This window comes from Protopterus annectens, chromosome 1.part1, assembly GCF_019279795.1.
Source record: "Protopterus annectens isolate FY-2018-M chromosome 1.part1, PAN1.0, whole genome shotgun sequence".
Taxonomy (NCBI): domain Eukaryota; kingdom Metazoa; phylum Chordata; order Ceratodontiformes; family Protopteridae; genus Protopterus; species Protopterus annectens.
In genome coordinates, this window is record NC_056726.1 from 1,746,119,182 (window position 1) to 1,746,143,532 (window position 24,351).

General features: G+C 42.9%; 1 protein-coding gene across 1 annotated transcript in view; it reads right to left on the minus strand.

The window, feature by feature from the left end:
• Window positions 1-24,351, minus strand: part of WDTC1 (WD and tetratricopeptide repeats 1) — a 2,674,659-nt gene that overhangs the window by 2,334,164 nt on the left and 316,144 nt on the right. The window contains 1 exon segment of the mRNA XM_044084279.1: window positions 20,004-20,161. Within this exon segment, the coding sequence (XP_043940214.1) occupies window positions 20,004-20,066 (63 nt within the window). The 5' untranslated portion in view covers window positions 20,067-20,161.

Sequence of the window (24,351 nt, forward strand, 5' to 3'; positions counted from 1 at the left end):
TGATAACCTGTCGGAGGGCAGAAACACCTTGCCCTGTGTAGTATCCAACCATGCCCCGTTGAAGTTAAATTCCTGAACAGGTACAAGTTGTACTTGGTAAGACTTCTCGTAATGCCCAGGGACAAAGCTAGACAGAGAAGGCAATTTCCTGGCCTGAATCAGTCAATGCCTGGAAGAAGCAGAAAGGAGCCAATTGTCCAGGTAGGTGGTGAGTCCAAAGGGAAGCACTATGAACTGAAAATGATCGGCTCCCAGCCAGAAGAGAAGGAACCGTCGGGAGTGTTTGTTCATCTTGATGCAAGTCCTCATCCAGAAGGTCCACCGAGCACATCCAGTCATTCATCTGCAGGAAGGGCAGAATGGACTGAAGGGTGACCATCCAAAACTTTGTCTTGGCAATGGACAGGTTCAGGGTAGAAAGATCCAGAATGGATCTCAAGTCCCCCGTTTTCATTAGCATCAAAAAGAAAGTACAGTTTTGTACCTACCATAAAAGTAGATGTTAGAGTGTATTCACTGCTGCAGTCAGGCGGTCCCCGCAGTCGGCCAGAGTTCCAAAGTCTTGGTCTGGCGTCGGTTGCTGTCACTTCTTCCCTGACGTCAGTGCGCCAGGGGTATACAAGATACAGCAGACACCATTTCCTTCAGTTTTTCTTGCCCCGGATGTCAGGTGCCCCCAAATAGGTAGGCAATACATATTGCCAATAAAACATACATAAAAAATATAACCAAAAACTTCAGTTACCAGCAAATACTCCACAAAGGTAGTATACGGTAGAAAGGTATGGACAAGTCCCAGCTAAGAAAGAGGGGATGGAGGGAGGGTAACCTGGACTGCAGCAGTGAATACACTCGAACAACTACATTTATGGTAGGTACTAAACTGTACTATGTTCGTGTTTCACTGCTGCAGTCACTACACTTGGGTTGAATCCCAAAGCTGAGGTAGGGTGGCTGGTTCTATAGAGGATTTGGGGTGGCTATGAGGCCCTACAGCACTGCAGTGGCAAAGCCAGCTCTGGATTTAGAATAAAGAGGCAGGTGATAATGTTTGGTAAAGGTGTGCACTGAACTCCAAGTTGCAGCTTCCAAGATATCTTTGGTAGGTACTCCTCTAAGGTAGGCAGTTGAAGTCTCTGTTGCCCTGGTGGAATGTGGCCTAATGTTGCTAGGTACAGTTTTCCCATGCTGTGTGTAGCAGAATCGGATGCAGTGTCCTATCCACTTTGAAATGGTCTGCTTTGAAATAGTTTTTCCCTGTGATCCTGCAGCATATGCTACACACAACTGCTCAGTTTTCCTGAAAGCTTTCGTTTTGTCCAAGTAGAAACGTAACTATCTCCAATGAATGAAGGAGTCTCTCCCCTTTATTCTGGGGATCTGGATAAAAAGTTGGCAAGTGAATAGTTAAGAGCCACACTGGATACCACCTTTGGCATAAATGAAGGGTTTGTTCTTAAAGAAACCCTGTCTTGGTGAAAAATGATAAAAGGCTCCACTGCCATTAGTACCTGTAACTCTGACACTACGTGCTGAAGTTATTGCCAGAAGCAGAGCAGTTTTCATGACACATTTTAACTCTGCTGCATTTGCTGGCTCAAAAAAAAGTTAGTTTTTCCAAGACAAAAATGAGGTCCCAAGTTGGTGTTCTCCGGGGCAGTCTAATGTTTTTAGCCCCTCTGAGGTACTGCTTCAGCAATGGATGAGAGAAAATAGGAGGATCTGTGTTGTAATGAGCCGAGATGGCAGAGGCATGGATCTTAATGGATGAAAAGGATAGGCCTTTGTCCAGCATCTCAGTTAAATATTGTAATATCCGAGGAATATTTGGGACAAGAGGATCAAAGCTTTGAGCCTTGTTCCAGGCACATAATCTCTTCCACTTTTCTGAATAGGATTTCCTGGTGCTTAGGCCTCCTGGCCTCTAAAATGACATCCATAACAGCTTTAGAGAGAGGTATTGTCTGCTTGACTAAGGAATCTGTCAAGCAGCCAGGTTTAAGGTTTTGAGCTGGCTGTGCAGGATCCAATTGTTTTGTTGAATCAGAAGATGCGGAATTTTAGGTAAAATCCATGGTGGGCCTTGAGCCAAGTTCTTCAAGATTGGGTACAAGTGCTGGCGTGGCCAGTCTGGGGCAATCAGGATCATTTTTGGCTTTTCTTGTCTGGCTTTTAGGAGTACCTTTGAAAGGAGAGGCAGTGGTGGAAGGCATACACTTGTAGGCTTTTCCAGCTGAACGAGAGGGCATCCACTTTCCATGCTTGTGTGTGGTAAGTCCTTGTGCAGAATTTCTGTAGTTGGCAATTCATTGGGGAGGCAAAAAGATATATGTCTGAGCTCCCCCATTTTTGTGTTATCATGCTGAATACTTGTGAATTTAATTTCCACTCGTGAGGATCCATGATGTTTCTGCTCAAGTCGTCTGACAGAGTATTTTTCTTTCCTGGCAGGAATTGTGCTTGCAGATGAACTTGATAGGTTATAGCTGTGTTCCTCAAGGTCATGGCTTGTCTGCAGATGGGATAAGAATGAGTGCCCCCTTGCTTGTTTATATACCACATAACTGTGGTGTTGTCTGTCTTTAGTAATAGTTGTCCTGGATGCAGAAGGTCCTTGAAAGCTGTTAGGGCATTTTGTACAGCTAGCATCTCTTTTTGATTGATGTGAAGATGCATTTGGTCTGTGGCCCACTTGCCCTGAATACATTTTCCTGCCATGTGTGCTCCCCAGGCATAACCAGAGGCATCGGTTGTTAGTGTCTGCCTGGCTATGGGTAGAGTGAAAGGCTGACCCTTGTTGAGGTGACATGCCTGTGTCCACCATCGAAACTCCTGTTGTAGGCAGGGAATAAGTGGTATTACTGCTTCCAAACTGTGACAGTGTTGAGTCCAAACACTTTTTAGGTACCATTGTAATTTCCTCATATGCAGTCTGGCATATGGTATTAGTAGTATGCAGGATGCCATGAACCCCAAGGCCTGCAGAATTTTTCTTGCAGGGAGTTGGGTTTTTGTTGCCATCAATTGAAAATACTGAGTCAGTTGTCCTTGCTTGTCTGGCGTCAGATAAGCCATCTGGGCCGTTGTATTTAAGCTGGCACCCAGGAATAGTATCTCTTGTGAGGGCACTAGTTTTGACTTCTTTTCGTTTACTGTGTACCCTAGGCAAATTAGCAATCTTTTTACAAATGCCAGATGCTTTAGCAGAATGTCCTTGCTCTCTGCTTGAATAAGGCAGTCGTCCAAGTATGGATATATTTGAATTCCTTTTTGTCTGCAAAATGCAATTACTGGTGCCAGGCATTTTGTGAAGACCCTGGGCACAGTAGATAAAGCCAAAGGGCAGCGCAGAGAATTGGTAATGCACTGAACCAGCTATGAATCTGAGGTATCTTCTGCAATTTTGTCTGATGGGGACATGCAGGTATGCCTCTTTGAGGTCCAAAGTAACAAGCCAAGCCTTCGTGCCCAGCAGGGGAATAAGCTGGTGACAACATTTTGAATTTCGGAACATCCAGGTAAGTATTTAGAGTAGAAAGGTCCAGTATGGGTCTCCAGGCTTTGTCCTTTCTGGGGACCAGGAAAAGTCTTGAGTAAAATCCTTGTCCCTGTTGTGGTACTTTTTGAATAGCTCTCATGTCCATGAGGGCTGCAATTTGTTTTTATGCCTCTGCCCATTGATTTTGTGGCAGGTCTGGCATTCCTTTTAGCCTTGGTAAAGTGTGAAAGTGGAACCTGTAACCTTGAAACAATATTCAGAACCCGTGCTATCTTCTCACGCAACTAAATGAGGAAACACAGTAGTTGACGGCCACAGCCAGACATTTATTGAAACAACCAGATATAAAACCAGATATAAAACCACATATTACAAGAGTTGAGCGCTTTCACCTATCAGTTATAGGCTTCATCAGAACTCATTCATTTTGTTATTACGCCATTTTAAATAAACTTTTTGGCTCGAAACTATACGAATGAATGAAATCAATATTGCCTATCAGAGGATTAATTCCTATTTAGAAGAATTTTGGATTGATAACCGTATCAATAATGATTTATACAATTATTTAAAGGTGCAGTATCCAAAAATGGCGGTACTGGTGGGTATCCCAAAAATTCATAAAGATCCAGTCAATCCACCCTTCAGGCCAATAGTGTCTGGTAGTAGGGCAAAAACCTTTCCATTAGGTAAAGTGGTTGATGTTTGGCTCAAGGATATATACATGGGTATTCCCCACCTACTAAAAGATTCTTGGGACTTCCTAAGAAAATTTCCCATACTTATAGATACAAGTAATCTTTATTATGTGACTATTGATGTCATTGATTTATTCTCCTGTATACCCAGTAGACAAGGTTTGGAGATGTTTTGCGAAAGTATAAGAAAACACACCAACTTTGACTGGGATAAAACGTGTCTGATTATGGACTGTATGTCACTTGTATTGGAGAATAATTTTATATTATTCGAAGGAGAATATTTCAAACAATGCAAGGGGGTGGCAATGGGTTCTGCAAGTGCCCCAATTTTCGCTAACCTTGTAATGTTATATTGGGAAGAAGAAATCCTTTTTAAAAGTGTATACGTTACACATTTCTCATTACACTAGGTTTCTGGACGATATTTATATTTTATGGAAAGGTAATATTAATGAACTTAACAATTTTATATCTTTTATTAACAACAGTAGTGACTTTTTGAAATTCACTTACACTATCAGCAAAGATGGGTTACCTTATCTTGACACCATCGTGTCCCATGACGAGGAAGGTTTTAAATCAAATATTTACAGGAAGAACACTTTCTCTAATGATTATTTACAATATGATAGCAACCATCCTAGGAAGATGTTGCGTAATATTTTTAAGGGTCAACTAATCAGAGCGGCTAGAATGACATCTAGATATGAAGAAATGATAGCTGAGGTTGATCATATAACCAATATGTTTATTGAGAGGAAATACAACAAAATTATGCTACATGATGTTCAACAGTATGTGATTTCTCAGAGGGAAACCAAATATCAATCAATTTTAGGAGTATGCCCTCCGATAGATCATGAGATAGGTTTGAACTCAACAAGCAAATACAAAATGGCTTGTATTCTGCCCTATACTCCATTTGTTAACACAGTCAAGGAAATATTGTTAAAACATTGGGGCATTTTTCAAGTGAACCCTGATTTATCTCGTATATTAGGGGACAAACCACTTATCGTTTACAAAATGTCACACAATTTGAAAAAAATTTTAGAAATTGGTAGTTCAACCAATTCTAGAAGTGGAGAATGTGGAGTATCTACCTCCACTAAAAAATGTGGAAATTGCAACCAATGTAGATTTATTATGTGTCACAAGGAATTAGTTTTAGATAATAGTAACAGGACAGTAATTAGACTTGCCAAGGGTAATTGCAACACAGCTTATATAGTATATATTGCTAAATGTGATGTATGTCCAGCATACTATGTGGGCAAAACTGAGAGGGCATTCAAAAGAAGAATCTATGACCATTCTTACTGTATTAGAAAGAAAGATTTAAACAATGCTTTGTACAGACATGTGGATAGTAATGGTGACCAACATAGTTTTAAATTTGCTATTTTAGAACAAATCAAATCTGATCCTAAGGGGGGCAACATTAAAGATGTATTGAGTTTTAAAGAGATATGGTGGCAACTATATACTGATGCTGCTACATTACCAGGATTGAATGACACCATTGCCATAAAACCCCTGCTGACTAGATAATGGAACATTTGTATTTTTTCTCACACTATCAATTTTTACAAGTTTTTAATATCTATTATTAATATTAATTTCTAACAGTGAAAATTAATTTTTTAGTATTAACTTACTACTACATTATGTATTATATACAACCACTTCATTTTTTAATATATTTAACATATTTATTTATTTATTAATTATTTATTTGTGATATTAATCAATTAATTTTCATACATATTTATTATGCATTTTCTTGTAAATATTTATTGTACATTAACATATTAATATCTATTAATGTACTTTAGGAATTGTGTATTTACACCCAATTTTGCACATTTCCCTAAATGTATTCCACATATTTAATATATTTAGTATATTACATTTAATATATATTACATTTATCAATTCATACATTTATTTAGTATAGTAATTTTTTCTGATTATATTTTAGGAATTTTGTGACTGCTAGTGATTTGTACAGTAAATGAAAAGCTTTTAAAATTAAATGTTGCACATTTTGTCCTTATAGAACCTTTATAATTTAAGTTTGGATGAGGTCAAGCTGAGTGTGTTTATCATATTTTTATTATTATATTCAATTGATTTTTGGTTTTAATGAATAAATTCAAATGTTGATATATAAATATATTAGCACAGTTCCACTTTAAATATCAATGCAATTTTCGTATAGTTTCGCGCCAAAAAGTTTATTTAAAATGGCGTAATAACAAAATGAATGAGTTCTGATGAAGCCTATAACTGATAGGTGAAAGCGCTTAACTCTTGTAATATGTGGTTTTATATCTGGTTTTATATCTGGTTGTTTCAATAAATGTCTGGCTGTGGCCGTCAACTACTGTGTTTCCTCATTTAGTTGCGTGAGAAGATAGCACAGTTTCATTTTACTTTTTGGTTGTTTTTCCTCGCAACACTGGGATTCTGTAATATTCAGAACCCATTTGTCTTGGGTGATATGCCAATTTTGTGAAAAAAGTGCTAATTTTCCCCCTAACGGAGATGCCAAAAGGTAAGTGCTTGGCATTTGAAGGGGGAAGTCACTGGGACCGTTTCCTCTAAGGTTGTGACTCGTCTTCCCCTCCTTTTGGGGTTGAAGCCCCCAACTGTCGTGGTCTGTAAGAGCCTTGGGGCTGAGATCTGCCTCTTGGGCATCTGTATCTGCCTCTTTGTGGTCTGTCTGACACTGGAAAGGACCAATTTTTTGAAGGCCAATTTCTGCTAAATCGAGGTGGATGTACCTGTAAGAAATCCTTCACTGTTTAAATAGATTTTGCCTTATCCTCCATTTTCTTTAATACCTCTTCTGCCTTAACACCAAATAAAATATCCTGCTGTAAAGGTGCATCCAATAATTTTGCCTTAACATGATCAGGTAAACTTTGTTCATTTAACTAAGCATGCCTTCTAATCACAGATCCTGTAACTGCTGCTCTACAGGAAGCCTCTAATGAATCAAAACCACATTGCAGAGTATGTTCTCCCACTTGTTCAGCTTCATGCAATAAATCCTGCATTTCCTTAATCAGGATGTTCTGAACCTGTAAGCATTTTCTGTTTTAACAGAGACATTAAATATTGTTGGTATTTAAGCATGTGAAACTGGCAATTTAAAGCCCTCATTGCTAAAGTTGCAGAAGTGTAAACTTTCTTCCCCTATCTGTCTAATGCTCTAGAATCCCTGTCGGAGAGAACTGGATTTTTAACTGGGGAAGCCTTTACCCCTTTGGGACCCTGGGAAATAGTTTCTGGGTCAGCAACAGGGTTTTTATAAAGAAATTTGTGAGAGTCAGGGACTCTCTAGTACCTGTCTGGCTTGACTGGAGCAGGGGCAAAGAATCAGGATTTAAATTGGATTCAGAGAACACATCATCCTCAATATCTAACACTGGCGGAATAGCAAGGGGCCTGTGCCGAGGCAACAAAAGAAAGTCTGAGCCTTTTCTTGGATTCTGAGTAATCCTGGCCCTCCCAATGGAAATGCTCCCTCATGGTATGTAAAGTTTCCCCAAAAGAGTAATCCTCAGGAAGAGAGGCTGAAGGAATGGATTCTTAAGCATCAGAGTCCTCATAGGGGGGGTAAAGAGTATCCCTGGTCTGAAGAGGAATCAGAAGAAATGGAAACCTGGTCAGAGGAATCATAGTCTGTATCCTGCCTAGGCCTTTTATCAGGAGGGGGATGGGAACGCCTGATCAAAATAAGTCTTCAGCCATTTTGAGCATCTGTTTTTTAGGCATGGAGGCCTGTACAGGTGAATGCTGTACTTGTTTCTTTGTCTTTAATGGAGTTTTAGACTTTGCTGTAGTTTTGATGGTAAGCTGTGAAGGTCTGAAAACACCCTCAGAAGCCGATGCCTGCTCAGCGGCTTCAGACCCATCTAAGGGGTTAGTTTCCATAGGCCCAATACCTTGAGTATCCAGAGGCCTAGACATCTCCACATGAGAGTCGGAGGCGGCCTGTGGCTCTGAGGTAGCGGGCGTCAGGGGCTGCGAAAGCACCTCACTGAACTGGCGAACCGGCAACTGGCCTAGAAGAGGCTTAGTCAGTTTTGGGCCTCGGATGCCTGTCCTTATCCTTGTCTTTGCGTTTTTTGTGTACTCCGGTCTGTTGTTCCGACGGCATGGTATAACTGAACCTTTGGCCAAAGTAATGGCGAGCAAAGTCAAACCGAAATTTAATAGTGCGCTTGTTAAATCTAGCACAAAACCGACAACTAGTGACGTAGTGGTCTGGGCCTAGGCATGGAATACAGTAAGAATGAAAATCCTTATGAGATATTTGCTTCCCACAAGAAATACAATTATTAACTTTTACTGACATCGGTCTGAGGCAAGAAAAAATTTCCCCAACGGGGTACTTAGCTTTATTTAAGACTTCGGTTCTGAAATTCGAATTGAAAATCTCAGGAGTCGGCCGCACTTGCGAACTGCTTTTGCTTCAGGTACCGCGTGGCAAGAAATACTGAAGAAAATGGCATTGGCTGCATCTTATATACCCCTGGCACACTGACGTCAGGGAAGAAGCGACAGCAACCAACGCCGGCCCAAGACTTTGGAACTCTGGCCAACTGCGGGACCGCATGATGGCATGATAACCCAAGTGTAATGACTGCAGCAGTGAAACACGAACATTCTGGAATAAATGCCTGATCTGGACTTGTCTGGGGGGGACGGGCTGGATGACTCATTTTGACAGCAGCCTGATTACTATGGCTGCCTCCTCCTGCTGGCAGGGAAGAACGTCTGGGAGGTGTTTCTGCGGAGAGGGAGAATGAAGAAAGGGGACAAAGTAACCTCTGGAAATGATTTGCAGTACCCAACAATAGTTCATGATTGACTCCCCAGGCTGTTGGGTGCAGTGCTAGATGCCCCCAACTGCCTACAGAGACTAGCAGTCAGGTAATCCCTCATTGCTGAAAGGGTCTATCCGAGAAGCAATTTCAAGACCCCTGGTTCTTCGGACTTCCTCTACCCTTAAAGAGCAGGGCAGAAGACTCCAGCCCAGAAAAAGAATGACTCAAAAAAGGACTCAACCATTTAGAACCCCAAGGAGCTTTGAGCAACTGGAAATGGTGCTGTTCGAAACAAGCGGCAAATGAGATCTAAGGGGATAAGGGAGAGTGGTGTATTACAGGTAGGGGAGGAGCTTGGATTTTGGATCCAGTGCTGGAGTACATGGTCGATTCAGATCTGTGCTGGATCCAAGTCCCACAGGTTGAAGATCAAATGAAAACAACTTCAGTTAAATGAAATTACTCAAAGCCCCATTTTTAACAAAAAGTTTGGAAAAGTATCCTGGAGCAGTTTATGAAGTGTATTCCAGCTGTGTGCGGGGTGTGGCCAATGAAGATCTTTAAAGACTGTATTATGGCAAAGGGTTGGCAATTGGCAGCCTGGAAAAGCTTGGTTTGTAGAGCAGTCCCAACACCTATAGTCTTAATCCTAATAGTTACTAAGGAAGGACATCAGCTGGGTTCGTTCTTACTTCCTTGATATATTAGAACTTCCAGCAAAGGATTCAGTGTGTTGACCTAGGAGATGTAGCATAACTTTTGAATCAGTGATGTATTCATGCGTTACTGTGCACATATGCCACAGCCCCCACATCTTTAGCTCAGACACCACACCTCCAGATAGTATCACATTTCCAGCATCAAATCACTTCCCTCCCTCAGGAGACACACACACACACACACACACACACACACACACACACACACACACACACACACACACACATGTGAACCTGCAGCTCCCTATGACTTCTCCAAAACATGGACCATTGGTGACGGACCGTTGTTAATACAGTAATGGTTCAAACATGGGTAAAGACTCAAGCAGAATCTAGCACACCCTACTGTTGAATAGCAGTCAAACAAATTCAGCATTACTAAAGTGCCTGATCAAAATCCAGATGCAAATGCAAAGTAGAAACAAGGAATAGCTTTATGTATACTATCTTACAAATACAGCCCCTTAAACAAAATAAATGCATGAAATGATCCTGAAAGCTGCACAGAATATCAGTGAAGTATTTTAAACTTTCTTCTTGTTTATTTCACCCTTCTCAACCACAATCCACAAGCCCCAGACTTCTCAAGCATCATTTCTCTGATTCAACCCCCAACACATTTCTAATCAGATAGTAAACCATGCCCCTCATGCTTTAGCTCATTACAACAAAATGAGCCTCCAGGTATTTCTGCAGTTACCTCCTACTGTGCCTCTAGGTCACATATTGCTTGTTCATATTTACATTAATAATTCCAAAACTATGCTACACACAAGGTATCAATTTTTTTTCTTGAAGCATTCATGATGGCAAACTGCACTGATATTTGACCTCTATCAATGAGTATTTGTTAGAAGTGTAAGGTGATAACTTCATTTTTTAAAGGCTCGAGCCACATCCACCGGGAGTAAAAGGTACACTCAGAAGAGCTGTACTGGAGGGAATGAGTTAGTGAGCGCACTACAACTATGAAACAAGCTAGACACCTTTCTACAGCAAACTCTGTTAACTGGCACCCATGGGGAATGGTAGATGCTGGATAAAGTAACATCTACATTATAAGTGCACACAACTGTAGAGTGTATTCATTGTTAGAGAGTGTATTCATTGTTGCAGTCATCACATTTGGGTCATCCCTGCCAGGGTAGCCCTCGGCCGGCCCGAATACCAGAGACTTAGTATTTCTGCACTGGTTGCTGTCACTTCAGGACTGATGTCAGGTTGTCAGTAGTATAAAAGTAAGGCTGCCGACGCTATTACATCAGTTTTTCTTGCCCTAACCTGTCAGGAGCCCCCCAAGTAGGAGCCAAGCTCTGGTGGAAGAACCCCACCAGTAGAAAGTAAATACCAATATGCCCCTTGTAAGGAAACAGAAGAAAGGGGGATGGAAGGAGGGAAAACAGGGCATAAACAGTGAATACACCATCATCTACATTTATTTAAGTGTACACAACTGTACTATGACCTTCGAGTTTCACTGTTGCAAGTCATCACATTTGGGTTGATTCCCAAAGTTGAGGAAATGGGTGGAAGCAGTCGAAGAAACTAGGGGCTGGCTAGGATGCCCTGCAAGACTGTAGAGACAAACCCTGCCCTGGATTTGGAAAAAAAGAGAAGCAGGTGGTAATGCTTGGCAAAAGTGTGACCAGATGTCCAGGTGGCAGTGTCCAGGATGTCCCTGGTGGAGACTCCTCTGAGGAAAGCTGCGGAGGTTGCTCTGGTGGAGTGTGTCCTGACCCCCTTGGGGGAGGCTTTCCATGTTGTTTGTAGCAGAAATGGATGCAGTGTGATATCCATTTGGAGATGGTTTGTTTGGAGATGGCTTTGCCTTCTTCCCCTGTAGCAAAGCTAACCAGCAATTGATCAGACCATGAAGGATTTAGTCCTGTCTAGATAGAATCTGAGCTGTCTGTGCACATTTAGAGTGCAGAATCCTTTCCCCCTTGTTCTGGGGATTAGGAAAAAAAGGTGGGCAAATGAATGGATTTGTTGAGAGCCACACTGGACACCACCTTGCAAATGAAGGATGGGTTAGTTCTGAGGGATACCCTGTCACTATGAAAGATTATGAAGGGTTTCATAGCCATGAGCGCTTGCAGCTCAAATATACTCTTCTGGCTGAAGTGATGACCAGAAGGAATGCAGTCTTCCAAGAGAGAAATTTTAGCTCTGCAGAAGCAGCTGGTTCGAAAGGGGGCAGGGTGAGCTTTTCCAATACAAAGTTAAGGTCTCCAGCTTGGGTTGGTGCCATGCTGGGTGGCCTCAAGTTGCTATCCCCTCTTAGGAACTATTTGATCCAAGGGTGGGAGAGAAGGGGCTGCTCAGTGGGAAAATGAGCAGAAATAGCAGAGGCATTAATTTTTATAGAGGAGAAAGGCCACTGTGTAGTAGGTCAGCTAAATAATCCAGAATGAGAGGGCTGAGCCGTACTGGCTCCCTTAGCCTAGATCTAGATGCAGAATCTTTTCCATTTGTCAGCATAAGACTTTCTCGTGCTAGGGCGTCTGGCCTCGCGGACATCTAGAACCGGTTTACTAAGGTTGGCAGATTGGTTCGGGGTTAGGGAATAAGCCAAGCTGCCAGATTGAGTGTCTGCAACTGGGGATGCATGAATTCCCCTTCCCTTTGGATCAGGTGGTTTGTATTCGGAGGAAGATGCCATAGGGGCAGTGGGGACAGGCTGCGCAGCAAGGGGTACCTGTATTACAGAGGCCAGTCTGGAGCTTTAAGAATGGTCCTTGGTTTTTCTTGCATTATTTTGAGCAGTACCTTGGGGAGAAGAGGAGTAGAGGAAAAGCATAGACCGATAGAGAGCGACCCAGGAGAAGGACAGGGCATCCACTTTCAAAGTCATGCAGTGATGCTCCCTGGTGCAGAATTTGCTGAGTTGATGGTTGGTGTGTGAGGCAAAGAGGTCGACCTTCGGGGTACCCCATTTCCAAGTTATTAGGGTGAAGGTTCTTCTGTTGAGCTGCCACTCATGTGGGTCCAGAAGATTTCTGCTTAATTGGTCTGCCAGAGAGCTGAGAGAGCCTGGTAGGAATTACACTAACAGGTGTAGTTGCATGGCAGAGGCTGTGTGCCAAAGGGTCATGGCCAGCCTGCATAGAGGGTAGGAGAGTCCCTCCCTGCTTATTGATATACCACATCACAACGGTGTTTGTTATGATCAGGAGAGCCCCTGGAGTGACAAAGGGGTTTGAAAGTTAACAAGGCGTGCTAGACAGCCATCATCTCTTTTTGGTTAATGTGCAGAAGGATTTGATGCTGGCTCCATTGGCCCTGTATGCACCTGCCGTCCAGGTGTGCACCCCCAAGCTTAGTCTGATACGTCTGTGGTGAGGGTCTGGGTGGCAGTGAGAAATGCAGTCCCTTGTTGTGGGATCACGCTGTTGTCCACAAAATCTTTTCTGAGGCAAGACATTACAGGTAGAAGAATTTCCAGGTCTTGAGAGTGCTGACACCAAAGGCTTTTTAGGTATCACTGAAATTTCTTCATATGTAGTCTGGTATACGGAATGAGCAATATGCAAGATGCCATGCACCCCAGAGCTTGCAGGATCTTCCTTCAGATAGCTGGGGACTGGTGGCTAACAGATTAGTAGGCTGTCAGGAAAATTTATTTCTCTGGTGTAAGGTATGCCATCTGGGATGCTGCGTCCAGGCTTGCTCCCAGGAAGACAATCCTTTGGGTGGGCATCTGTTTGGATTTCTTTTTGCTGATTGTGTACCCTAGGGAGGTTAGTAGGGTCTTTAACAAAGGCCAGGTCCTTGAGCAGCTTTTCCTGGCTGTCTGCCTGAATAAGGCACTTGTCTGAAGTATGGGTAAAACTGAATATTTCTTTGTCTGCAAAAGGCAATGGCCGGAGCCAGACATTTTGTGAAAACTCTGGGAGCAGTGGATAAGCCAAAGGGAAGCACACAGAACTGAAAGCGTTGAGATCCTGCCCTGAAACTGAGATATTTCCTGCATGATTCCCTGTTAGGAATGTGGAGGTAGGCCTCTTTTAGATCTCGGGTGGCTAGCCAAGCGTCTTTGGAGAACACGGCTAGCAGCTGCTGGAGACCGAGCATTTTGAAATTTGGGATCACCAGGAAGGTGTTTAAAATGGATAGATTGAGGATGGGGTGCCAGGTGTCATCTTTTCTGCACAGCAGAAAAAGGCTTGAGTAGAAACCTTGGCCTATCTGTTCTGCAGGAACGTGCTCTACTGCCCTCAGAAAGAAGTGAAAGGATTTGCTTTTGAGCCTCTGCCCACTGGTTTAGTGGTAGATCTGGGAACCCTTTGGGGGTTGGAACGGTGTGAAAGGAAAATTTATATCCCTTAGACACTGCTCAGAACCCAGTGGTCATTGGTAATGGTGGCCCAGGTGCTTGCGTGAAACAAGTTTTCCTCCTAGGGGTAAGTGAAGGTGGGCAGAGAGAGGGGGTGTGAGTGGTGAGTCATTGTGAGTTCTTACCATAAGGGGGTGGCTTAGAACTCCCTAGTTTTGAAGTGGAGGTAGTCCACTCCTTAGATCTCTGCATTCCCTGTGGCTGCTGTCTGGGGGGTCTGGTTCACTGGGGCCTAGGCTGGACTGGCTTAGTGAAAGCAAGACAGGACCAGTGTTCGGTGGACAATGTCTGCTGAACCTGGGTGGCTGGACCTGCAAGAAATCCTTAACTGTCTGCATAGATTTTGCTTTTTCTTCTACCATCTTTAATACCTTTTCTGCCTTAGTGCCAAACAAGTTATCCTTGTGCAAGGGGGCATCCAACAACTTAGATTTGACATGGTCTGGCAGGGGTTGTTCCTTAAGCCACGCATGCCTTCTAATGACAGATCGTGACTGCTGCCCTGCAAGAAGCTTCTAGGGCGTCAAAACCACAGTGCAAGGTGTGTTTAGTTACTTGACTTGAAAAATGCATCAACTCTTATACTACTTTAAATTCTGCCCAAGCAGGAAAGGAAGACATTTTTTTACTTGAGGAGTACCAGGGTATGTTGCTGAAATTTCAGCATATGGAACTGACAATTTAGTGCCCTAATAGCAAGAGTAGCTGAGGTGTATACTTTTTTACCCCATCTGTCTACTGCTCGGGAATCCCTGTCTGAGGCGGTGGGATTCTTAGCAGAGGTTGCTTGAATCCCTTTAGGCCCTTGAGAAATTACCTCAGGGTCAGCAGTAGGATTTTTAAAAAGAAAATTCTCTAAGTCTCTATAGTATCGGTCTGGTTTTCTGGGCGCAGGAGGGAGGGCGTCAGGAGTCATGCTGGATTCCAGGAAAACATCTTCCACGACATCCAGGACTGGGGGGGTGGCTAAGAGTCTGTACTTTGGAAGACCTAGGAATTCCCAGAGTCTATTTTTAGACTGAGGGTAGTCATGACTCTCCCACTGGAAATCCTCCCTTGAAGTATGCAGGATTTCCCCAAAGTTAAAATCCTCTGGGGGGAAAGGGCTGAAAGAATGGAATCCTCAGCATCAGAATCCTCATAAGTAGAGAGGGGTTGCATGCCTTCATATTCAGATACATCAGAGTCATATGACTCTTGTTCAGACAAACTACAGGGGACAGATATCTCTTCCTTTTGGAGGGATTAGCTTGGCTTCTCCTGATCAGCATAATGTCTTCCGCCATTTTAAGCATTTGAGACTGAGGCAAGGAAGCAGGCGCCTGAGAGTGTGTCAGTTTCTTGGGTGTGGTTGGTACCCTGGGCCTTAGAAACTCAGCAGTTTTTGAAAGAAAACGTTGGCTTGTGTCGAGAATTGGTAGTGCGAAGGACTTCCTTGGAAGCCGGTGCCTGCTCAGCAGCTCCGGACCCATCCAAGGTAGAGACTACCACAGGATCCTTAGTCGAATAAGAGTTTAGCATCATACCAGACTCAAAAAGGGTCTCGATAGTGGCCTGCGAATCCACAGAAGCAGGCATCAGGGGCTGCGAAAGCACCTCACTGAGGACCAGAGAACTGACTACTATCTTAATTGAAGAGTCATCGGTAGGTTTGCACCTTTGCGGTCCGTCTCTGTCTTTAGGTTTTTTGGAAGATCTGCTGTCGGTGGCTTAATGAAGCCATACCGGAATTCAAGGACTGTAAGCGAAAATATACGGCTACAGTAAGGGCCAGACGATGGATAGTTCTGGCGCTGAAAGCACAGAATCGACAATGGAGGACGTCATGGTCTGGGCCTAAACAAGTGACGCAGTAAGAATGAAGTATCGGTGTGGTATTTGCTTTCCACAGGTGAGACAATTAACTTTTTCCTGACATCGGCTAGTGCAAGAAAAAAGAATCCCTAATGGGGTACTTAGCTTTAGAAGACTAACTTTAATTCGGTAAATGAAACTCAGTTAGCAGCCGATCGGCACTTGTGCCAACTGCTTCCGATTCAGGTTCCACGGCAAGTAAAACTGATGTAATGGCGTCGGCTGCCTTACTTTACACTACTGACGACCTGACGTCAGTCCTGAAGCGACAGCAACTGACACAGAAATACCAAGTCGCTGGTATTCGGGCCGGCCGAGGGCTACCCTGGCAGGGATAACCCAAATGTCAGGACTGCAACAGTGAAACACGAAGAACATCTGTAGTTTCCAGTTGCTTGAGAGTTGCTGTTAAAAACAGGTCTGACTAATACTGTACTATTTGTTTGGTTCGACTTGTTCTCAAGTTGGGGAGAGAGGGAATTTATTCCCATCTTCCTTTTTAAAACTCAGATTCTAAAAACATAATGTCTGTTTCGGCAGGGGGGGGGACAATGCAACACAAAAATTGTACTGTATTTCTAAATTTTTTGCCGGTTGCTTGAGTTCCGGTTAACTGAGTTTTGTGTACATTCTAATATTTCACTAAAGCTGCTTACAAATTATGAGCCTACCCAATGTGCCTCTTGTTAAAAATCAATACAACAAAAATATACATTTTCCCTTTTACAATCCAGATAAAAGTATTATGGTACATTTGCATTAAACTTTGAGCTCTATACTGCACAGTATAAAGTTTCTGCCTGGTTTAGTCTGCTACAAATTGGTCTGTACTGGCCAGTAATGCTAACATTTTACCATACTACTGTTTAACAAGCTAAACTCAACACTCTCTCTCACGTGAGTCTGCAGAGGCAAATGTTTACCTTCTGCCACCAATACTAACATTATTTTTACTTTTCATTTATCTCATACTTTGTTTTCTCTTTCTTTCATACTTCATCTCAAATGGATTAACCTTGTAAACTTTCTGTAGGCTCATAGGTGTATACTAGACCAACAACCACTAGGACCTTTAAAACCTAGCCAAGCATTGCAATTGTACCCACATGTCTGTGTGCCTTAGAGAATATTTTAAAGGTTATATGCAAGTTAGGACAAGATTTACAGGCAACACCTGTCCATTAGAGAAGTACACTTTGGGCTCTGTGTGTATTTCCAGTTTCCAAGCCGGTCCTGGTTTCTCTTGAAAAAGGGTAGGAAAAAAGAGAGGGAATTTTCTGAAACACATGTTACAAGCAAAGTTTAAATCCCTAAACAGAGAAATTTTGATGCTATATGTTTTAATATAACTTGCTATGATGTCATGTGAACTTTTATGCCAATGTATTTTTTTATCTGATTATATTATTGTTTTTATTTCCTATCTTTCTTATGTAACCATTTATGCCTTTTTGTAAAAGTGTACAACTGATGGAGCTTTTCTCCCCGGGCCTCTACTGAAAACGGACATATATCCAGTTGGACTAGCCCGGTCAACAAATGTAAAATAAAATAAATTTTGCAGATATGCAAAAGGTCCATCAGCCTGGGATCCATGGATACCTTGCATACCAAGCATAGATCGCCTCTTCATTTGTAAGAGATAGCAAACAAATACAGGGCTTTGAGGTGCTCTGCATAGGACATATTTACACCATGTATTATTTTTGTGAAGAACCTCCACAGACGTTCCAGCTGAAGCATGTGCCTGGTCATGTACGCACCTCAAGGAGCACTGCACTCCATGATGGGCCTGATAAGGAACAAAGTGGAAAAAGGACTTCCCTGCATACCATGCACCGTTCCTTATTAGTTGAGCAACATATAATGATTACCTTAGACACGTCATCAGGTTACTATCTATGTACCCAAATTCCTGAGCACTGGTTCTACACTTGAAGGGTGTGTAATAAATTAAGTAATTTCTTTGAGTGACTGAAAGGCCAAAGTGTACTAGTATGCATTTCTTAACATTAAGTTTTAAGAAGTGGCTATGGCACCAGTCATTTGGCTGTCTTAGTTCTTCCTGTAGGGCTGGTGTCTTGGGGGGGAATTTTCTGACTGTGCCTAGTTTGCAATCATCTGCAAACTTGGTAAGCCAGAGGCCCTTAACATTGGCCTTGACTTCTGAGAAGTAGTTGCCAAAATGAAGTTGACCTAGCACACAGCCTTGACGGAAACCACTAGTGACCTGCTTCTTTCCACTGCAGTTCTCCATTCATGTGGCACAAAGCCGGTCTTGGCGGTTATCAATAAACAGTGAGGCTAGTGGTCCCAATAGTTTCAAGCTATTCAGAAGGCATCCTAGGAGGTTACTGGGACCCACAAATATAGTGTTTTTGGCCTTACAGTGTACATCTAGGACATGCTACCTAGTGACACTCTGGGAGTGGGGGGGGGGGGGCAAAACTGAAGTTGAATTCGTCGACCAGGATTTGCTAAGTCTTCTGGCGATATATATATATATATATATATATGTATATATATATAGAAATACTTTATAACCTCGAATTACTGAAATGTCGAATTTCAGTATCTCGAGACTATAAAGTAGAATGTTAAAAATAGCAAAAGGTCATAATCGCGAACTCGAATATATGTCGAATTCACGGTTATGATCTTACGCTGCGTAATGTCCAGGATTGTGTTTTGATGGTGCGCGGTGCAGTGTGGATGTAGGTGTTATGTCAGGTAAGTGTTTTCCAAGGGTTTTGAGTGGGACTTAGAGTGTGTGCTGAAGTGTTTGATGTGTGTGTGAGGGGTCGGAGAATGTGCGTGAGTTGGCTTTTGTTTTGTGTTTGTGCGATTTCGGAGTTAGTATATATAAGTAGGGGGGGTGCAGGGGGGCTTGCCCCCTGCTTATGTGTGTATGAGTTGCATATGTGTGTAGTTTTGTTCATGTTGTGATGTGGGTGTTGTGGTGCATGTGTGGTATAGTGTGTGTGGTTTTTTTCGGTGTTGTGAATTTCGCGTTTTTTGTGTCTGTGTTTTGTGGATTCGGTTTTATAGTCTCGAGATACTGAAATTCGATATTTAAGTATTTCGAGGTTATAAAGTGAATCCATAGAGATATATATATATATATATATATATATACACACACACACACACACACACACACACACACATAAGCTCCTTTTATAACTCAGTTCTGCAGTTTTCCACTGCCTTTGTAGTTGTCCTTCACCTGGGAAGGATCTTTACCTCAAATACAGCCTTAGTAGACTTGTTTTCCGTTTTATCATGCTGAGCAAAGTACTTCATAATACTGGCTAGGAGTTTTTCATTTTGTTAAACAATCTTTTTATTATTTTTTTGTTAGTTCTGCCCTTATTTCTGGTAGAGACAGCTCTCTCCATACTTTTATGGACAGGACTGTTCAGGCTTTCGGTGAATAATTCCATACGCAGCTGTGTTAACAGTATTTCAGTGGAAGAGCTTGAAAGTTTGACAGGTTAATCACTTACTAGTAGGAAGTTTGCCTTACAAATATTTCTAAATGTTACAAGGTTAGCTGAGGTCACATTTTTTTTTTTTTACGAAGGAGACAGCTTTGTGGTCTGACCTTGCGAAAGAGAACACTACACTGTGGAAGGGGGTACTGTATTCTGTCAAGTTTTTGGGTACCAGGTCAAGTACGTTTGCCCCCCCCCCCCCCCCAATGGGCGTATGAATTTGTTTAGATGTTTTTTTCTTCTTCCTTTAACACTGTATATTTCATTTTGAGTAATAATGATAGACTGCAGTAATTTTATTTTCAGAGGAGCTTTTCTCCCTAAGCCTCCACTGAAAATGGAATCTTGCCCAGTCGGTCTTTCCTGGTAAACAAATGTCAATAAATACACACTTTCTTGTGAGAAATCACAGACACACTTAAAAATGCTCACTTACACCAGTACTAATACTATGCTTTATAAAAGAAATAAGTATGAAACCACCACCTCCATTAAAGTTGCGCACACACTGGAAAGATAAGCAACAAATAAGATAACTATGCCAATTCACAGTCCACCTTACCTTTATCTGGCGGTATAGGAGGTCCCTAGTAATGTTTACCTTCGCCATGTTCCCACAGCACATATGAATGCAGTCGCTAAACGAAGCCAGAATGACTATCAGGCTGTGCCCAAGAAATTAAACTCCAAAAGGAGGACATTTAGGAGCCAGCTGAGGAGCTAAGAACACACAAAAATATTAATATTCCTAGCATATTAATAATGAAAAAAATTCAGCAACAGCATTACAATATTTAAAAAGTACAGTTGTGTACACTTACCATAAATGTAGATGTTAGATGTATTCACTGTTGCAGTCATCACATTTGGGTTATCTGCCTGCAGTTAGCCCTCAGCCGGCCCGAATACCACAGTCTTTGGATTTCTGTGTCGGGTGCTGTCGCATCTTCCTTGACGTCAGGTCGTCAGGGGTATAAAACATGCAGCAGACGCCATTACATCAGTTTTTCTTGCCCAAGATGTCAGGTGCCCCCACAATAGGAAGCAATTAAATGGTATGGTAACCCCCCATCAAAAAGCAAATACACAAGAAAAAAAATATACCAACAAGGAAAGGTACAGCCTAGAGAAGTCAAGGTGCCGGAGGGAGGGTAACCAGGACTGGAACAGTGAATACACTCCAACATCTACATTTATGGTAAGTGTACACAACTGAACTATGTTCTTAGTGTTTCACTGTTGCAGTCATCGCATTTGGGTTGATTCCCAAAGCTAAGGAAGGGAGAAGGAAGTTAGAGAGCATTAGGGCCAGCTATTAAGCCCTGCAAGACTGCAGTGGCAAATCCAGCTCTGGATTTAGAAGAGAGAGGCATGTGGTAATGCTTGGTGAAGGTATGTACAGAGTTTGAGGTAGCAGCTTCTAGGATGTCCCTGGTAGGGACTCCTCTAAGAAATGCTGCAGAGGTAGATGCAGCCCTGGTGGAATGTGATCTTATCCCCTGTGGGGTAGGTTTTCCATGGTGCTTGTAGCAGAAATGAAAGCAATGGGCTAATCATTTGGAAATGGTTTGCTTTGAAATGGCCTTCCCCTCTGTCCCTGCATCAAAGCTAACTAGCAGCTGTTCAGATTTTCTGATAGGCTTAGTCCTGTCCAAATAGAATCTAAGTTGTCTGTGCACATCCAGAGAGTGCAGTATTCGTTCTCCTTTGTTTTGTGGATTAGGGAAAAAAGTAAGCAAATGAATGGACTGATTTAGGGCCACAGTAGACACCACCTTGGGCATAAAGGAAGGATTAGTCTTGAAGGAAACCCTGTCCACATGGAAGATAATTAAGGGTTCCACTGCCAAGAGGGCCTGTAATTTAGACACTCTTCTTGCTGAAGTGATGGCTAGAAGGAAGGCTGTTTTCCAAGAAAGGAATTTAAACTCTGCTGTAGCAGCTGGCTCAAGGGGGGGGGGGGGGTGAGCTATTCCAATACAAAGTTAAGGTCCCAGACTGGAGTGGGAGCTCTCCTTGGGGGTCTTAAATTTTTGGCGCCTCAAAGGAATTGCTTTAGCATGGGGTGAGAGAAGAGAGATGGCTCAGTATTATAATGTGCTGAAAGAAACGGCAGAGGCATGAATTTTATTTGACAAGAAGGACAGGCCCTTGTGGAGCATTTCTGTTAAGTACTGTAGAATATTTGGTAAGCTGGGCACCGTTGCGCCCATCCCCCGAGCCTGGCTCAAGGAACAGTATCTTTTCCACTTTTCAGCATAAGATTTTCTAGTACTAGGCCTCCTTGCCTCCAGAATGACATCCAGTACCTGCTTACTGAGAGATGCTAGAGGAGAGCTCAAGGAATTAGCCAGGCTGCAAAGTTCAGGGTTTGAAGCTGAGGGTGCAGAGGCTGGCCCGCCTGCTGGGATAGCAGGGAGGGGGTCTGAGGCAGGTGCCATGGTTGCAGCAGTATCACACTGCGCAAGAGGGGGTACCAGTGCTCACATGGCCAGTCTGGTGCAATCAGTATTGTCCTTGCCTTGTCCCGTTTGATCTTTAGTACAACCTTGGAGAGGAGAGACAGAGATGGAAAGGCATAAACAGAGAGGCTTTCCCAGGTAAAGGACAAGGCATCCACTTTCCAAGCTTGACTGTGAGAAGTTCTTGTGCAGAATTTGTTCAATTGGTTGTTCTGAGGAGAGGCAAACAGCTCTACTCTGGAGCCCCCCATTTGTTCATCAGGAGGTTGAATATTTTGGGTTCTACTTTCCATTCGTGTGGTTCCATGAGATTGCTGCTTAAGTAGTCTGCCAGTGAATTTAGTTTGCCTGGCAGGAATTGTGCTTGTAGGTGTACTTGGTAGCTCAAGGCTGTGTCCCAGAGCCATGGCTAGGCTGTAGAGAGGGTACGAGTGGGTTCCCCCCTGCATGTTTATGTACCACACAACTGTGGTGTTGTCTGTCTTTACCAATAGTTGTCCTGGAATATGGTCTTTGAAGGCTGTCAGAGCATTCTGTACAGCTAACATTTCTTTTTGATTGATATGCAGGTGTATCTGTCTCAGGTTCCATTTGTCCTGAATGCACTGCCCTGCCATGTGAGCCCCCTTGCATAGTCTGATGTGTCTGTTAGGGTTTGGGTGGCAAGGAGTAGACTGAAAGAAGAGTCCCTTGCTGTGGTAGCAGGCCTCTGCCCACCAGAGGAACTGTCTCTTTATACAAAGAATGATAGAAATCATTGTTTCCAGGTCCTGAGAATGTTGACACCATAGGCATTTTAAATACCATTGGAGTTTCCTCATATGCAGTCTTGCATATGGAATTAGTAGAATGCTAGAAGCCATGAACCCTAGAGCTTGCAGTATTTTCCTTGCAGATAGCTGGGTTTTGTGGCCAATAGTTGAAGTAGGTTGTCAAACTTGTTTCTCTGAAGTGAGGAATGCCATCTGGGAAGTTGTGTTCAAGCTTGCTCCCAGGAATACAATATGTTGGCAGGGTACTAGGTGAGATTTCTTTTCGTTGATGGTGTACTCCAGTGAGGCTAGAAGCTTCTTTACAAATGCCAAGTGTCATAATAGCAAGTCCTGGCTTTCTGTCTGAATCAGACAAATTGTCCAAGTATGGGTAAATATGAATATTTATTTGCCTGCAAAATGCAATGGCTGGAGCTAGACACTTTGTGAACACCCTGGGTGCAGTAGATAAACCAAAGGGAAGTGCAGAGAACTAAAAGTGCATGCAGCCCGTCCTGAAACTTAGGTATTGTCTGCAGGATCCTCTTATTGCGATGTGCAGGTAAGCTTCCTTAAAGTCTAGGGTTGCCAGCCAGGCATCCTTGGCTAGCATAGGAAGAAGCTGTTGAAGAGTTAGCATTTTGAATTTTGGAACCATCAGAAAGGTGTTGAGAATAGAGAGGTCCAGGATAGACACCAGGAATTTTCTTTTCTGGGTACCAGAAAAAGTCTTGAATATAAACATTGTTCCCTTTGTTCTGCTGGGACAGGCTGAATAGCCCTAATACTGAGAAGAAAGAGAACCTGCTGTTGGGCCTCTGCCCACTGATTTCAGGGTAGGTCTGGTCAACCACTTGGGGTTGGTAGTATGTGGAAATGGAATCTGTATCCTTGGGAAGCTTAAAAACCCATTTGTCCTGAGTAATGAGTTCCCATTTTTTTGCATGCAAGGCGAGCTTTCCTACTAAGGGAGCAAGTAGATGAGCAGGGCTTGAAAGGTTTAAGGTTAAGTCATTGTGCCATTTTTCCATAGGGGGGTGGCTTACTACTCCCGGCTTTGGAAGTGGGAGCCCCCCCATTGCTTAGATATGTGCATAGTCCGAGACTGCAGCCTAGGTGGTCTGCTGTTCCTGGGTTTGGACTGAAGGCCTGGAAGGGACTGGAAAAGACCGGTTCTTTGAAGGCCAATGCCTACTGAATCTGGGAAGCTGTACTAGTAGGAAATCTTTAACAGTTTGCATAGATTTAGCTTTTTCCTCTATCCTTTTGAGGACTTCTGCTTCGTTGCCAAAAAGGTGGTCTTGGTTTAAGGGAGCATCCTGTAATTTAGCTTTAACATTATCTGGCAAGTTATGTTCCTGAAAGCCAAGCATGCCTTCTAAGTACAGACCCAGTGACAGCAGCCCTACAAGATGCTTCTAAAGCGTCAAAACCACAATGCAAAGTATGTTTACCAACTTGTTCTGCAGAATGCATTAAATCTTGTAATTCTTTGTGTTCAGCAGAGTCAGGAATCAACACCATTTTCTGTCTAAGTAGTCCCATAATATGCTGCTGATACTTTAACATATGAAACTGGCAATTAAAGAGCACTAATGGCCAAAGTAGCGGAAGTATATACCTTCTTACCCAATCTGTCCAAGGCTCTAGAATCTCTATCAGAAGGGGTAGGATTTTTGGCAGCAGTAGCCTTAAG